Source organism: Myiozetetes cayanensis, unplaced genomic scaffold (assembly GCF_022539395.1).
Source record: "Myiozetetes cayanensis isolate MyiCay16 unplaced genomic scaffold, myiCay2020 scf29, whole genome shotgun sequence".
Lineage (NCBI taxonomy): Eukaryota > Metazoa > Chordata > Aves > Passeriformes > Tyrannidae > Myiozetetes > Myiozetetes cayanensis.
In genome coordinates this window covers 3,749,299-3,764,549 of record NW_026087510.1, presented here as the reverse complement: position 1 = coordinate 3,764,549, position 15,251 = coordinate 3,749,299, and the positions used below count along the sequence as shown (strand labels likewise).

The window sequence follows — 15,251 nt, the reverse complement described above, 5'->3', positions numbered from 1 at the left end:
TGTACAGCAGGCTGCTGAGAAAATGGTCCATAAATCAGAGCTGCTCCTCCTGATCCTCATTCTCTCACCCCTTCTCTTGGGGAAAGTTGCCTCACAGTCTCCCACCTTCTCCAGTCCCCATTTGTACATCCCAGCCCTGCTCCCAAAACTGAAGCTGGTGTGGACACTCTGCAGGGAAAAGAAGGAAATCCCAGAGCTCTCACCACCAGGGTTTGCACATCCATCACAGTGGGGAAATCTCTTGTCTTGCAGATGAAGGATTCCCTAATAAACCTTCAGAATGGCATCGGGTCCCGGGACTTCGGGTCAGATCCAGAGGAGAAACGGAAACGTTTCCACTGACAGGCAGGAATGCAGGAGGCCAGAGGACGGTGTGCAATATGTGTAAATAGGATATATAAATATATATATATAAATATATATATATATATACAGAATATAAATATATATATTATATACAGATTTTAAGAGAAAAAACAAAACAAAACAAAACCAAGCCTACGTATCGAGGGGAAGGGTTGTGACCTCCAACACTGGCTGAACTGGAGTGTCTCTGGTAGTGTGGGGGGAGTGTGTGTGTGTGTGTGTGTGTGGGAGGGCTGTGCTCTCCCAGCACTGAGCTGTGCTTAGGGCCGAGCCCAGGGGTGCTCCCTGGGCCCTGCACTGCTCCTCTGTAATATTCCTGGCTGTTTGTCTGTCTGTCTGTTTGGTTTCTGTCGTTCCAAAGGGAAGCATCAGCGTGAGTGCCCCCTCCCCTCCTCCCCAGCCCCCTCCCCGCGCATGAGGGTCCCTGGTTGACTGTATTTATCTCTGCATAAAAGGGGACACTGTCAACTCCCTTACCTTGCTGGCTTCAGGGCAGAGAGGGCTTGGCCACGGCACTCAATCCCTGGCAAAACTGTTCCACGTTTGGAGAGGAGGCCTCGGGGAGAGGTTGCTGTGGGTCTGCGGGGATCGGATCTCCCTGGCCCATCAGGGTGCAGAAACACAACTGGCTGTCACAGCCTGGGTCAGAGAGCAAGGCACAGCGTGGAAAGGAGCTGAAATCCTGCCCTCCTGCTGCTGGTGCAGCAGGAGGGCAGGATTTCAGCTCCTTTCCACGCTGCTGGTGCAGCAGGAAGAGGCGAGGAGAGGGTGGGGAGGGGGGTACCTGCCTGCAAGGTGTGTGGGTGGAGCAGAGCCACACCTGTGACAGTGTCCCCTTTGCCTTGGCTGTAGTTCCTCTGCTTTCCATGTGCTTGGGCCCCTGCCATTAAGCCATCCCTGTGCTGAATTCAGATCTGCATCTGTGCTGAACAGGCGACTCCCCACGAGGGTGGGAGTTACCCCCAACTTAAAAACAAACCCCCAAATTAGGATTTATGTGCAGCCACGACCCAGCTCAGCAAATCTCTCTCCTGCCCCTGGGTCTACAAGACCATTGTGTTCATATCTTGTCTTATAAATTCCCTTCCCTGGGATAAATTTACATGTTTGTAGCTCTGCAGCAACAGCCATCACTGTGGATATCTGTGACTGCATCTGTGTGCACCAAGGCTTCCAAAAACCCAGGAGAGGTTCAGGAAGGGTCAACAGGGACCAAATAAAGAGAAAAGGGACCATCAGTGGGTGGCAGGACAGAGCTGGGGGGTGTCCATGGCTGTGAGGCATCTGAAGGTTTCTCTCATAAGCATTTGCTCTGTGAGTCAGTCAGAGGGTAGAGCTGCACTAAAAAGCCAAACTGCATTTGTAGCTGTTCTGGGGGTTAATTCCAGACTCCCATGAGGAAGAGGGGCAGTGGGGCTGCACTGTGCAGAGTCCCAAAGCCCCACAGAGGCTGGCTGGGCTTCAGGCTGTTTGTGTGAATGTTTAATAAATGCTTTTTCATCCTGCCCAGCCAGGCAGATTAGGTGACATGTGAGGCCCTCCCTCTCCACCTTATCCAACAGCAGGATCTTCCCACCTTCTGAGTGGCAGGAGGGAGGCAGCTGCAAGTTCCCAGTATGGAAATGGTGCAGCTGTAGCTCCTCTGTTGTCTCTCAGTGGGCACTGAAAGGGCAGGGAACACAAGGATGAGCAATTGGTCTCATCCTCACAACTGGGTGACAAAAAGTGGCTTCTAAAACCCTCTGAAAGTCCCAGTGTCCAATTAGGGAAGGCTAATATACGTAGGAGTAACCAACCTGCTGCTTTCTCCCAAATGCCTCCCATTTCCATGGCCAAGTGCTAAACACAACATGTCCCACAGAAGACTCACACTGGAAGGAGTGTGGATGAAGACAGGTTGTCAAAAAGACATTTAAGACTGTGAAAGCAAGGGTACAATTGGGGAAAAACTAGAGAGTTAACGTGTATTTATGACTATTTATTTAATTTAATGCTGCTGACTACTGTACTGCTCCCTGACTTCTCTGCCAGGGAGGCTGCTGAAATGGCTGCTGTACAATGACACTGAGGTGCTAGAGCCTGGGAAGGGCATTCTGTGGCTCATCTTGGGACAGGAGGGCCCTGACTGTGACTTGCCAGACTGTCCCAGAGTCCTGTTTCCCCCGTTACTCCCTCCCACAATTGCTAAGCACAGAAAATTCCCCTGCTGCCCATCTTCCCCTTCTCTAGACTTTCATTTCAAGCACCGAGCAAGACAACAGAGAGGGAGGCCCTGTGGTTCACCTTGCCCATGCCAGAAAATGAAAGAGGACACATCATAATGAAAGAAATCTGGGATGTTGAGGTCTCTTCCAGCTGGCTGGGAGGGTTTTGTGCTTGGCTGGATCTGATCAGTCAGGAGGCAGAGAAACCCACCTGTCCCAGAGGGTCACAAGCAAATGCTGCTGATCAGGGCTGGTTTCTCACCGATTTCACATTCTCTTTAGAGTTAGGGAGGCAAGAAATCCATTCCCTCATCAGTACATCCTTTCTCTGCAGCATCCTTCCAGCTTTGGCCACAGCTTTAGGCTTGGGATGTTCCCTCTGACTCCCTCCTCCCCTCCCTCCCTCAGGCTGGGCCCCAGGGACAGCCTTGCACAAGCTCTGTTAAATTAACCTGAGGCTGCACTGGCAGCTGTAACAATCTCAAGCACTAATATTTATTCTACCTGCACATCAGACTGGGTTTTTAACATCTGACATCTCTCCTGACACACAGCAACGTTCAGTCCTTTGTTCTGGGCACCAACTAGAACCTTGTACGTGCAGCATCCTTCAGGCTGAGGGAGGTTTATCTTGGAGGCTTTAGGGTTCTCTTTCTCAGATTTCTAGTTATTTACTTTTTTTTTCCCACTTGGCTTGGAGTGGGATAGGATTCCTGACCTTTTGTTGCCTCTTAATTTATCACAGTAATAATAAAAAAGGGGAAAAGCAAGGTCTTTTTCTTAAGGCAAAACCCACAATGGCACTAAAGGTGAGGGCTCAAACAAAACTCAGATTAAAGGTGAGGGCTTAAACAAAACCTGGGGGTATTTTCACTTAGATGCCTTTGTGTAGAAAGCTGTGATAGGAATCATCTGCTCCCAGTTGACAGGTTAATTCCTTCTGGAGCCATTGGCAGTTTGGGACCACGATTGTATTTCCTGGAGAAATCAGTAATGCTTTTTAGGAGTGAGGTTGAGCAACCTGAATAACGTTCCAGGGGGTGGTACTTCCCTCAGCATCCTAGCCAAGTCATAGCTTGGCTTCCCCCTGTCAGGGTTTTGCTTCCCTGTGCCAGAAATCCCACATTATTTCCACAGCAGACACATTTCCCTGCCCAGCCCTCCCTCTGACCTTCCCACCCTGCACATCTGCCAGGTGAGCACAGCTGGGGTTCGATTTGCAGGATGTGAACAATATAAAAAAAAAAACCAGGGGTTTTTGAAGCAGGCATTTCTCCAGCCAGGCATGCAAAGCAATGCCAGCAGCTGGGAGCCTAATTCCTGCCAAGTGAGATGCTCCCTGGGTGGGAGGAGGGAGAAGGGGGAGCAGGAGGCTTCAATCTGCCAGTTTTTATGGGAGAAGGGACACAGATCACTGATCCTGGCTTGATACAACCTCACCTCTGATAAACACACACCTAGTGCTTACCTTTGAAGGAGCTGCTGGGGTTATGGCATCTGGGCTGAGCTCAGGGTGGGTTTGAGGCCTGGATAACTGCTGTGCCATCAGGCATTCCTGAAGTGGATACCAAATGCATCTAGTGCAGCACCTGTGTCCGGGGAGGACCAAAAGACAGGTTATGTCAGGTGTAAGATGCGCAAGACAGGGGCATTGCTGGGGCTGCACATTCCACTTGGGAGAGAAAAAGGTACCTGCAGTGGTAAGGACAGGAGTGAGCTGTGGATTAACAGGATAACCATGTTTTTGGGTGCTCTGCAATTAACCCCAGGCACGCTTCAGTCACAAAACTTTGATATTAATTCATAGTAACTGATACTAACATCTGCAAAAATCCTTTCTGGCTCCCTTAAGTCCTTTGGGAGAAGAGAAAAAAAAAAAAGTCACAGGGCTTTGATCTCCCCTAACACACCTGAACTGCTGCTGACAGGGTCTGCATTTACACACAGCTCAGGCTATGCCTGTCTGCTGGGTGACACCTGAGCCCTCTTGTCTACTTTAGATCCAATAAAGGCAAACCTTAGAGATATGCAACATGCCTTCAGTGTAATAGGAGCCTGTATTAAAGGGGGAAAGGTTTCAAAGCACAAAGCTTTGCTGGATTTGAAGCCCTGGCACAAAACTGGCTCTGAAATAGTGATGCCTTGCATTTGGCATATCCTCTCAAGGAAAGCCTGGAATGCTAATTTTGGAATGCTGCTCTGTGTTCTTGTCAGGCAGACCCCGTTCAGCAGCTTGTCTGGGTGTAGATGGGGATAGACTTTTCAGCCTCCTTGACTCCTCAGCACTGTCCACATATCCTGAATAGAAACTTACTCTTACCTTTGTACAGGAAGGTAGAAATTTCTTTTCCAGGTAGTGACTGGAGACACTTTTGGTCTGGGTACTTGATCAAGACCTTTGGATTTGCTGCACTAACTGTTCTAACCAGGAGCACTCTTGTCAGTTCAGTGTCTGCTTTTCCCAGTGAGGACAGAAACAAAACCACTTCCTAATTCAGAGGTGGCACCTTCTGCTTCCACAGTGTGCGGAAAATCAGTCTGAAAATTGCTGCTTGAAGGAACAGCGCCTGGCTCAGGGGAGGCAATTCTGTCCTGTTTTCCCAGCCGGCTGCTGTCATCCCACAGTTCTTGACAGATCCTTGTTCAACCCCAGGAGATCTCCCGGTGGGATCTCTGCCAGGGTTGCCGCCACTGACGCGTTTCAGCGTGGACTCTGACTTAAGTCTTTTCAGCCAGTCTCAGCACTAGTTAAAACACCTGGCAGGGGCTTGCTCAACACAAAACTGGAAGCAGAGGCTCTCAAACCAAAGCCCCCGAGGTGAGTGGCTCCCAGAGCAGCTGTCTCAGTGTAGTTGCTGTGCTGATGTCTCAGCCCGTGTCCCCCCCCGGGCCCGCTCTGCCCTCCGTGCTTCGCAGTCCCCACAGCACGAGTCTCTCTGTGCCATAAATGCCTTCCCTTTCCTAGACGTGCACACTGGCCAAATAATCTCCTCGTGTCTTGATGGACTGCTGGTTGAGGCCATTCCCTGATCTAGGCAGACAGCATGGGCTTATCCCTTAGCATGGGTACGTGGTGTGCCATGCCCTCCTCTCCCACACGTTTTGCAGTGCTTGCTATGGCTTTCCCCCTCTCCCCTCGAACCTCTGCTGCTGGACAATCATTCCCCGTGTCATAGATGGACTGACCTGGTGCTGTCCCTGCCTGCCTTTCCCTCCTGCAGTCTGTATGCTCTTTTTAAAGTGAATGTGTTTTAATTTTTATTTTTGTTCAGTAGGGAAAAGGACTTCCTTCTGCTGAAGGAATTATATTTGCACATGGCTCAGGGAGGTTCCTCCTCTGGCCGTTTCTGTTACCTCACTCATTTAGGCCAATTCCATTGCTAACGTTTAAAGGCCACCTTCCCCATCCCAGACTCCCGGAATAGTTAGGGAATAAAACCAACGTGCAGCTCAGGTTCTTAGAGCCGTGTGGTCGTGTCTCCGTGTGGGAAGCGGGATTTTGGGAGGGCGGCTGTTACAAAACAGCAGCTCTATCCAGCAGGGAGGGGTGGAGCCTGCGCCACGGGCGTCATTCCCATCTCCACAAGCCCACCCACCTCCCGTGGACGCAGCACTTACGGCAGAGCAGAGATGGAAGCGCCTGGCCTGGCTCTGGACACGGAGGGAGGGAGGAGCAGCAGAACTGTTGCAGCACAACCACGGCTGTGGCACCTCCGGGACGTCACCATTCCCGTGGCAGTTCATCTCCCAGCGCACTCTCCAGGCCTGGATAAAGCTGCTAAAAAACCTGGAGCGTGTCCTCCCCAGCCGGACCCTGCGCCCCTGAATCGCTGTTAACTGCAAAACTAACGAGGGAGTGGGTCCTACACTCGCTTCCCTCCTGGAATTCACCACCAGAGCCCGGGATCAGGGGGAGGGGGGGATGTGAATTTTCACTGTGGGGTGGGGGAAGGCCCCCGGTGGGTTGGTTTTAGGAGTCGTGTGACTGTGAGGACCTTTGCGCTGTGCGCAAACCGCGGTGAAACGCTACTGAAATGACCTGCTAGAACCTCTAGGAACTGTAAAAGGCTCTGCAGCCAAACCTGGTGTAAGTAGCTAGTACATGGAAGTACGGTATCAATTAAAAACTCTATCAACCAGACAGTGTGAGTCTTTGTTCTCTTTATTATCCTGCCTGTTCTGGAGTCTCTCCTGTCGTGTCCGAATACAGAGAGTCTTTGCAGCGACCAACCTGTACCACCAGCCTTGAAAACCCCCCTGATTTTTCAGTTGTTAACTCTTGTTTTCCCCCGTGAGATTCTCCAGCAAAACTTTGCACACCGTTTTCTCCTGCCTGCAACACCACATCTGTCTGCAGGAGCTGGAAAAGTGAAAGATATTTTCCCCAAAAAAAAGGCATCTCCGGGAGATGCGTGTGGGATATACAGGGAGGTGCAGGACGAGGGGATGGCCCTTCTTTACCACCTGAGGTAGCTCTCAAGAAGTTCTTAGTTTACTCCTTTTTTTTTTTTTTTTTGACTCAACCAGAGGGCTTTCAGTGCTTCACAGGGGCTGAGGAGCAGAGCTGAAGTGGGAGAGAACTTTTGTGACCTTACCTAAAAAAAAAAAATATAACCGTGGGCTCAGTGCCGTGGTCAGTGCTGGAAACTCTGGAGTTGCAATCTACTCCCTCCTCTGTTGCTGTGGGTTTGGAGTTGGGATTATGCCAGGCAAATCATTGTAGGGAAAATGATAACATCCAGCTGAACTCAAAGAGGGGCTGCTTTCCCCCCACCTTTTGGATATGAGGTTTTAGGGAACTGGTGCCCAGACTACAAGTGGAAAGTGTACTCCAGTTGCCAGACTTGGCTCTGGATTTGGGAGCAATCCTACTGCACTGTAGTATTTTACTAGACACCCACTCTAAAAAAAAAGAAGGATTTTTGAACAACTGCCAGTTAGAAATCTGGCCTGGGCCTGACTTACAAATGGAGTAATTTCCGTGATTTTTAGCAAACACATAAAAAGCAGCAGAACAAAGCAGAGGGAATTCCATAGGTGGGAAGCATGCCTGGAGTCACAAGCACTTTGGAACTACTTGGAAGCATCAGTGTAGCAAAATTTGTCAACTCTAGCAAGCAGTACAGGCTCCATTGCAGTAGGGATGTAACAACATCTGCCATAGGACAAAACCAAACCTCTCCCACTTTAAGGTACAGTTCCACCCTGGCCAGCGTTCCTACCTTTTTCACCCCTTCCAGTCCCAGTTGCTGAGCTCAGCTGATCTACATGGGAGGCCAGAAAACGAATTTTACTCTGCTTAACCCTCTGAAAAGGTAAGTTTGCATAGGAAAGATGGACTTTACAGCGAGATCCCTGGGCAGCAGGGCGTCATTTAGGATGAATGCTGACAATTCAAACCAATGAGTAATTACCACGAAAGAAAGAATTAGGACTAACTGGGAAAAACGGGTGTTTTCTGTCTGTCCCTCTAGATGGTGCTGTGCTGTAGCGTGAGAGAACTGTTAGTTTAAAATTTACAACCATTTTATAAGGTGCTGTCCTCCTCCTGTGAGGGCTTTGCCTCCTGGTTATTTCTCTTGCATGAGGCTGCCTTCCTTCCCTGGGTTTCCCAGAAGGAGGTGGATCCCATACCTTGTCCTACTTGCCTGGTTGCTGTTGCAGGACGTGGCTCCACAGGTTACTCCTACCACTGTGTGTCTGTGCACTCCAGGAGTAAAACCTGCTGTGCAAGGCAGATGGAAGGAGCTGAGAATACTGACACTTGCTAAATGAAAGGGGGGACACAGGGGATTCTCATTCTTACATCACCCTGCCTCCCAAAGCAGGAATATTTCAGGATCTGTTCTCAATTCCAGGCCCAGGGGCCCATCCTTCCCACTATATATTTTTAACTGTTTTAGTGCATTACAGTCCCACCCTACTCTGCCTGTGCATGGGCAGCTCAAAGTCCAGATCGATTTACCAAGCAACTAATTAATTGAATTCTTCCTGTTTTAACACCAGTAAGACTGCTGAGTCTGCAATACGTGGTGGAACATCACCCTAAAATGCCCTCATCCCCAGTCCTGCAGGTCAGAGTGACACGACATCCATACCCTTTACCTCTGCAATGGAGAACTGGCATATTCAGCAAATAAAGGGTGGTGGTGGCAGCAGCTAAGGAATGACACGTAACATTTACAAAGCCATTGAGGTGATGATGGAACTGAAACTCGGGAAGGAGCCGTGCTGCCCACACCCCTGTGCCTTTTGCTCAGCATGCTTCAACAGAAGAGTCCTTTAGCAATGGGCTGGCAGCTCAGGATGGAGTCATGAGACCAAAGAGTCAAGGCTGTACAGAGTCCAAGGCAAACGGAAGAGAATTTACACTTCCCCGCGTTTCCTCCCGGCGGCGCAGAGCTCCCCTCAAACCTGGCTGGCACGTCGTGGTCCTTCTGTCTTCAGAGCCCCTGCAAGGGAGAGAAGCCCTCTTGGACCTCGGGAATGGGCAAGGGAGGTGTAATTCCATCCTACACTGTGTGTGCTGGTTTGGGGTTTAAAGCAGTGTGACTGCACCCACCGCCTAAAGACACCTGTGTTGTTTCCAAGGTCCAGAGGAGCAGCACAGCCACGCTCCAGGAGTCTCCCATCCACCTTCTCTCCAGCCCTTACACCACCCAACTCACTGCAGGGAGGCTGCAAGGTGGACACACACACAAGCAGTGACGGAGTTTCCCCGTCCCCTACCTTGGTGCCGTTCATTCTGCTGTCTCCTCTCCTGCTATTCCTCCACAGGCACAGCACAGTTTTCCTTGTTTTCTGATGGAATCGCAAGATAGTCTGTCCTGTAGTTGGAAGGGAAGGAGGAAAGCATGACCTCGAGTGCTACAGTGGGTAGTTTGGGCCCATTCACCTGGAGGTATCTCTGAGGTGACAAACGTCACCTGTGGAAGATGCTCGTGGCAGGGAACTCCCCTTGGCATAGTCAGGAGCTAACACAGAGTCTTTCCTGCTGGAAAATCCCACACATACAGCCTCCCTATCATGTACAAAGAGCACCCTTACCCATGCCAAGTGTGGAGAAAGATGGGAATGGGCCAGTATGAAGCCAGCTCCTCCAGGAGAGCATCTCCATGCAGTCCACTGCACTCCCCACCTGCACTGTGGAAGTGTCTCTTGGTACTCCTAAACATTCCGAGGATTTTGGACACCAACTAAACCATGCAACAGCAAGGCTCAGTTTTCCTGCAGTCTGGTCTGGCCTGGGACACCTGAAGAACCCTGGCAAAACAAGTGGGATCTCCAGAGATTCCACACTTACGCGTTTTCCTGGGCAGCCTCCTCTGCCTTGGAGACTTTCCTGTAGCAGTAGACCATTTCTATCAGCAGCCACAGGGTGAGGAAGACCAGCAGAATATACATCATGATTTCTGAGATGACAGAGGTGAAGTCTTCTCCAGCTGTGAAGGGAATGAAACAATCTCTGATCGTGGAAGCACAGCAGCTCCAAGGACACTTCCCACCCTCGTGTCACCCCTCCTAACCCACCTTGCTAGAGATATCCAGGTGCCCCTACGCTGTGAGGGGGTATAAGAGAGGGACCAGGAGAGGCTGCCAGCAGCAGCAATCCCCCCAGGTGTCTCCAGTGGGATCAGACAGGCACAGCCTGGCGTGTTCCTCACGTTCTGTGCCACCTCCACATCCACACGGATTGCTCACCCTTGGCCTGTCTCATCCTCACGCTCTGTTTCCTCCCCTGTGTCCTACTCGCTGGTGCTACTTGGGATCCAAACACGGAGATGTTTGTGGGGAAGAGGGAGGGGAACCCACAGCCAGAAAAGAAGGAGGGCTAAAAGCTCCCTCCCCTCCCTGAAAGAAGAGCAGAATTCCCACTGTTTTCTAGGTTAAACCAAGCAAACCCAAGAGGAACAGAGGAGCACTAGAGAGGGAAGAAGGGTGGAAGCAAGAGAGGGATATCAAAATGGAGAATGAGTGGATCCAGCAGGGAGGGGGCGGCTGCGAGGAGACGCTGCGGCTGCCTGGGGAGGGCGGTGCTGTAGCATCCCAGAGCCGCCACAGGAGGAGCTGGGAACCTCTGCTCCCGCCCACCCAGCTGTGCCCAGCTGTGCCCCGGCCTGCCAGGCTGATTGTGGCTCCCCCACAGCCAGCAAAGAGCGGGCAGGTCCGTCCTGCTGAACCCTGCGCGCTGCTTGGCAAGGGCAGGCACGATCACCACCCTCTCCTGCCGTGCCGTGCCAAACCCCATCCCTGGAGGGCAACACCCCCAGCCCAGTGGCAGCACAACACACTCCCCTGCCAGCCCCTCCTACCCTCCTCCACCACGGTGAGGTGGATCAGCCGGGAGCTGGTGAAGAGGGGCCGGTGGATCTCGAACTCGAACTCGCGGGTGATGTTACAGGTGTAGATGCCGGAGTCGTTCAGGGTCACGTTCACCACGGTGATGGACACGTCCTGCATGTCTTTGCTCCCGTTCCACTGGATCCGACCACTGAAGCGGCTCGGAAATTCGTGGTTGGTTTTCCTGTACTCGTAGATCTGCGAGGGAATGTGAGAGGGAACTCTGGTTGATCGCTGACAGGAACAGCATCCCCCTCCGGCTACACCCATGGATGTTCTGGGCTCCCTTAGTAACAGCAGCTATTCATATTCCATCATCCTTTACTTCAAAATATAAGGCGACTTCAGAAAAGGCAGAAAATGGAATTGTCAGGAAACTGGTGTCTCCAGCACACAGGCAGAAACACTGAGGCACAGAAAATCCCTGGCACAGGTGGACAGTGAGACAAAAAAACCAGCAATGGAACTGAAAACCAGGATCCTGTAGTCTCTGTGCCTGTCAGCCACTGCATGTAAGATCATCTTGAGAAAGAACCACGGAACATTTACAGCAAAGACAAACAGTTGTTTTCGGGAAGCCCTGGGATATTGGGCTGAGATGAAGGATAAATATGACAGTGGGATATTCTGGCTGACCACAGTCCCCACTGCCTGTCCCAGCTCACTTCTACTGGCATTCTTTGGGTTGCCACTGGTAAATACATCACCCTGAAAGTGAATCCCCATCCCCACTACCTTAATGTGGTCCCTTTAGTTCTCAGACAGAAGGAGAATATTTGTCATCTTGCCTGGCCCTGCTCAATCAAGATGAAATGCAGCCACTGATCTAATGTTCCATATGCAGATGAAATAGCTAGAAAGAAATGTGCACTCAGCTTTACCTTGTTCTTCATTTCTCTTTCTTGCATCCCAGTTGCTCCCCCATCTGCACAATTTCCATTTTGATTCACTCTGAAAATTGATTTTACCTTTTCCCAACAGAGATCCAAAACAAGCCCCAGAGACCCTCTCCCAGTCAGGATCACATTGCTTTCTCTGAGGCAAAATAAAGTAAATCCTGTCCTGCACTTTTCTTGGAGGCCAATTTGCCCTCCAAAATAACAGCTTTGGGATTCAGAAGGCATTCAGACCTGGCCAAGGGTACCAACTTTCACTCCATACTTCTGCTTCCCCTTCCTGATATCCTTAAGATACTGGACTTGAGGTATGGAAGGAATGAACTGGAAATCGTCATTCACGTATCCATGACCCAAGTGTTTGAACTCAGGAACAGATTCTGGCTTTTCCTGCCACGGGTTCATGCTGTGCCCAAGTGTGAAAATGGGCTAAGCAAAGGAAAAGACACTTTAGTTGCTGCTCCAAATTGGTGCTGGGTGAAAATGCTGCAGAAGTTGTGAAGACCTGCGGCTCAGAGCTGAACCCCAAGCTTGTCTCTCTGCCATGATATGAAAGCAGCCCGTGGGGCATTTCTACAGATTTGGAATCAGAATGTGGCAGAAAGCTTTTGTTCTTATCTTTTGTTCATACCTGGGTCTCTCTCCTTCCCTTCCTGCCCCAGGACAAACTCACACTCTCACAAATACCTCTTGGCTTCTCCCACACGAGTTCACTGAGCTGTGTTTCACAGCAAGACCCATGAAAACAAGTTCCCAAAACATACATACAGGTTCATCCTTTCCCCCCTCGGGCCTGTAGAACCATTCCACCACTGTGCTGGCCGTGACCTCTTCCCTCTTCATGCAGGAGATGCAGAGCAGCTTCATGTCTGTTCCTTGGACAGCCTCTGTCTCAGATGGGACTTCAACACAGACTGCAGAACAAACACCAGCTGGGGGAAAGGAGCAGCAGAGAAGTAGTGTTAAGACAGGATTAGGGAGACATCAGTTATCCCCATCTTGGCATTTATGCTCACATCATCATCCCCCATGGAAAATGGTTTGATTCATTACTAGCACCATCTGACAACAGATTAGGTCTCAAATGTCAAATTTTACCAAGCTTCCTTCCCTGAGATATTAATAATTCATAATAATTAACAGAGGCTGATCACTTCACACAGATTCACCTCTCCAGCACCTCCTTTGCCACAACTTTCATCTCTCCCCTCATAATTAATGCCACTTTACAGGCATTGTTCATTCCCTCCCATGCATGCTGAGCATGCTCCTGTTCCAGCAGCAATTACAGTCTGGGGTGAGGGAAAGCCCAGAATTCCAGTGTGGAGGAACAGCTCGCTCTTTGTGCTAAGTTAAAAGGTCTGGGTGCTTTAATCCATCCATCAGTGTGTTCAGAATCCGTGAGGATTTGCCACCCTTCCTGTCTCTGGGCTTCCTGGGCAGTACTGGGAACCAAGGGGTTTGGGCATGAGTGAATTTGGCAGCGGGAGGAGTTATCGATTTCACATGCATTCCTGCTCAAAATGCTTCCAATCAGGTCTGTGCTAATGCTGGAAACTCTCAGCTGCTGCTCTTGCAAAGGAGGGGAAAATCGTTGCATGTGAAAGCACATACTTGGGCAGGAAAGGATCGTTTCAGCAGGAATCGTCTCAGCCCAAATCCCTGCTGACATTTGTCCCCTGGGCTAAACAATCCTGGGCTCTGTCTGCCCAAGCCTGTCTCCAGAGCCCAGACGCTGACTTTGCTGGCTGCTCCCTCCTCCCCAGCCTCTGAGACACCATTAACCCACTCTCTGGAGCATGGTATGATCCTGGGAACTATTCCTGGAAACAGCCCGATTCCAGTTCTCCCGTACTACCAGCTCCATGAGTAGCACCAGCTTTCAGGGAGAAATAAGGAAAAGCTACTGGATCATGCTTCATTCCAGCACAATCAGATGCACACACACACAGAGACACACAGACATACACCCAACACACAGGGCTGGAGGGACATGCACATCAAAATGTGGCCGTACTGGCAAGACCAACCCCCTTTCCTTGTGGCAGCTGCAATTGCCAATAAACTGATTCACTCCAGTTTGTACAGGCTGCACGGAAACTGAGCACTAACACACGGCTCCGTGCCCTGCACACCCTCCCTGAAGGCAACTAAATGCTAAATTGCACTGCAAATTTCCAAACAACAGCAAGCAGCAGAGGACACGCACATGGCTTTGTGCCGTGAGTCTCCTCAGCACCGAGGTGTTTTCTCTGCTCGTACCAACTCCGTCACATTCACACCAACTCTGCACGAACGTAATTCCCTTCTCTCGTAAACAAAAGGGGAAAAAAAAAAAAAAAAAAATAAAGGAAAAGATGCTCGGAAAGCAGCGTGAAGGGAACCCTGCCAGGAAATTCAAAGCAGCATCCTAGGAGAGGCAAGCATCAGATGTGGGAATGGAAGCACCTACCCCAGAGCAGCAGCACGAGCGAGGACGCCCAGACCATCGGCGGCAGCGCAGCCATTGTTCCGAGTGCTCAGCCCGGCCAGAGGCTCCTTCTCGAGATGTGTCTCCGCTCCTCGCCGCGGCCCCGGCGCAACAGGATGCCGGGCGAGCAGGAGCCGCGGGCGCGCTGGGGAGGCGCGGGCGGAGGATCGCGGTGGCCCCAAGCTCCGGGAGAGGGGAGAGCTCAGGGGGGCGGCAGCACCACGGACAGAGCCCCAGGGCCGGGCAGAAGAGCCCGGGGCCGGACAGCTCCGCCGGGCTCCGCGGGGCGCGGCCGGCGCGGCGGGAGGAGGATGCGCCGGGGCCGCGGGTGCGGGAGGAGGATGCGCCGGGGCCGCGGGTGCGGGAGGAGGATGCGCTGGCGGGCGGAGGCGGGAGGATGCGGGAGGATGCGGAGCAGCAGCAGAAGCAGCAGCAGCAGCAGGTGCCCCGAGCGGGGCGCGGCCGCCGCTCTTTGTTCCCGCGGGATGCGGGGCGCGGATCCCGGGCGGGAGGAGGATGCCGAGGATGCTGGAGCAGCCCGGGCGGGGGGCACGGCCGGCACAGGCATGCGCGGCCACCTCCCCCGGCCCCGGGGCGTGCAGGGCTCCTCCCGCTCCCTGGGGCTCCACAGCCCCCTGGGCTGCCTCCCTCTCTCCCTGGCTAGAGGGGGGCATAATCATAGAATCCTATCGGAATGGACCTTAAACACCATCCACTTCCACCCCCTGCCACGGGCAGGGACACCTTCCACCAGACCAGGTTGCTCCAACATCCAACCTGGCTTTGAACACTTGGCAGGGATGTGGCATCCACAACCTCCCTGGGTAACCTGCCACACAACCTGTCACACCACCACACGGCAAGGAATTCCTCCCTAACACCCAACCTAAATTGCAATTTGCACCCATCTCTCCTTGTCCTGTCTCTGTGGCTCAGGACCACATACCAGCATCGCTGTCCTGCCTACAAAAAAAG

General features: G+C 51.8%; 2 protein-coding genes across 13 annotated transcripts in view; one reads left to right on the top strand and one right to left on the bottom strand.

Moving 5' to 3' along the window:
- The window catches only part of GRAMD1B (GRAM domain containing 1B), an 88,617-nt gene extending 81,906 nt beyond the window's left edge, over window positions 1–6,711 (top strand). For all 12 annotated transcript variants that reach the window (XM_050323104.1, XM_050323102.1, XM_050323103.1 and 9 more), the window contains one exon: window positions 253–6,711. In XM_050323104.1, coding sequence (XP_050179061.1) covers window positions 253–342 — 90 coding nt within the window. In that variant the 3' untranslated portion in view covers window positions 343–6,711. The remainder of the gene's footprint in view (window positions 1–252) is intronic.
- A 3-nt stretch (window positions 6,712–6,714) lies between these two features.
- SCN3B (sodium voltage-gated channel beta subunit 3) lies at window positions 6,715–14,443 on the bottom strand. Its single transcript, XM_050323124.1, has 6 exons — window positions 14,259–14,443; window positions 12,575–12,738; window positions 10,883–11,108; window positions 9,874–10,012; window positions 9,300–9,397; window positions 6,715–9,022 (listed from the first exon to the last, which is right to left on the bottom strand). Exons 1-5 carry the CDS (start codon window positions 14,311–14,313, stop codon window positions 9,334–9,336), a joined length of 648 nt encoding a protein of 215 aa, XP_050179081.1. The 5' UTR covers window positions 14,314–14,443; the 3' UTR covers window positions 6,715–9,022; window positions 9,300–9,333.
- Between the last annotated feature and the right edge of the window lie 808 nt (window positions 14,444–15,251).

What these genes read in the sequence shown, in the direction of transcription:
- SCN3B (XM_050323124.1), bottom strand. Translation starts at nt 14,313, where the DNA reads ATGGCTGCGCTGCCGCCGATGGTCTGGGCGTCCTCGCTCGTGCTGCTG. An exon ending in GCTCGTGCTGCTGCTCTGGG is followed by an intron (nt 12,739 to 14,258) that starts GTAGGTGCTTCC and finishes CCTTTCCCCCAG; the next exon opens with CTGGTGTTTGTTCTGCAGTC. An exon ending in GAGGCTGCCCAGGAAAACGC is followed by an intron (nt 9,398 to 9,873) that starts GTAAGTGTGGAA and finishes TTCCAACTACAG; the next exon opens with GACAGACTATCTTGCGATTC.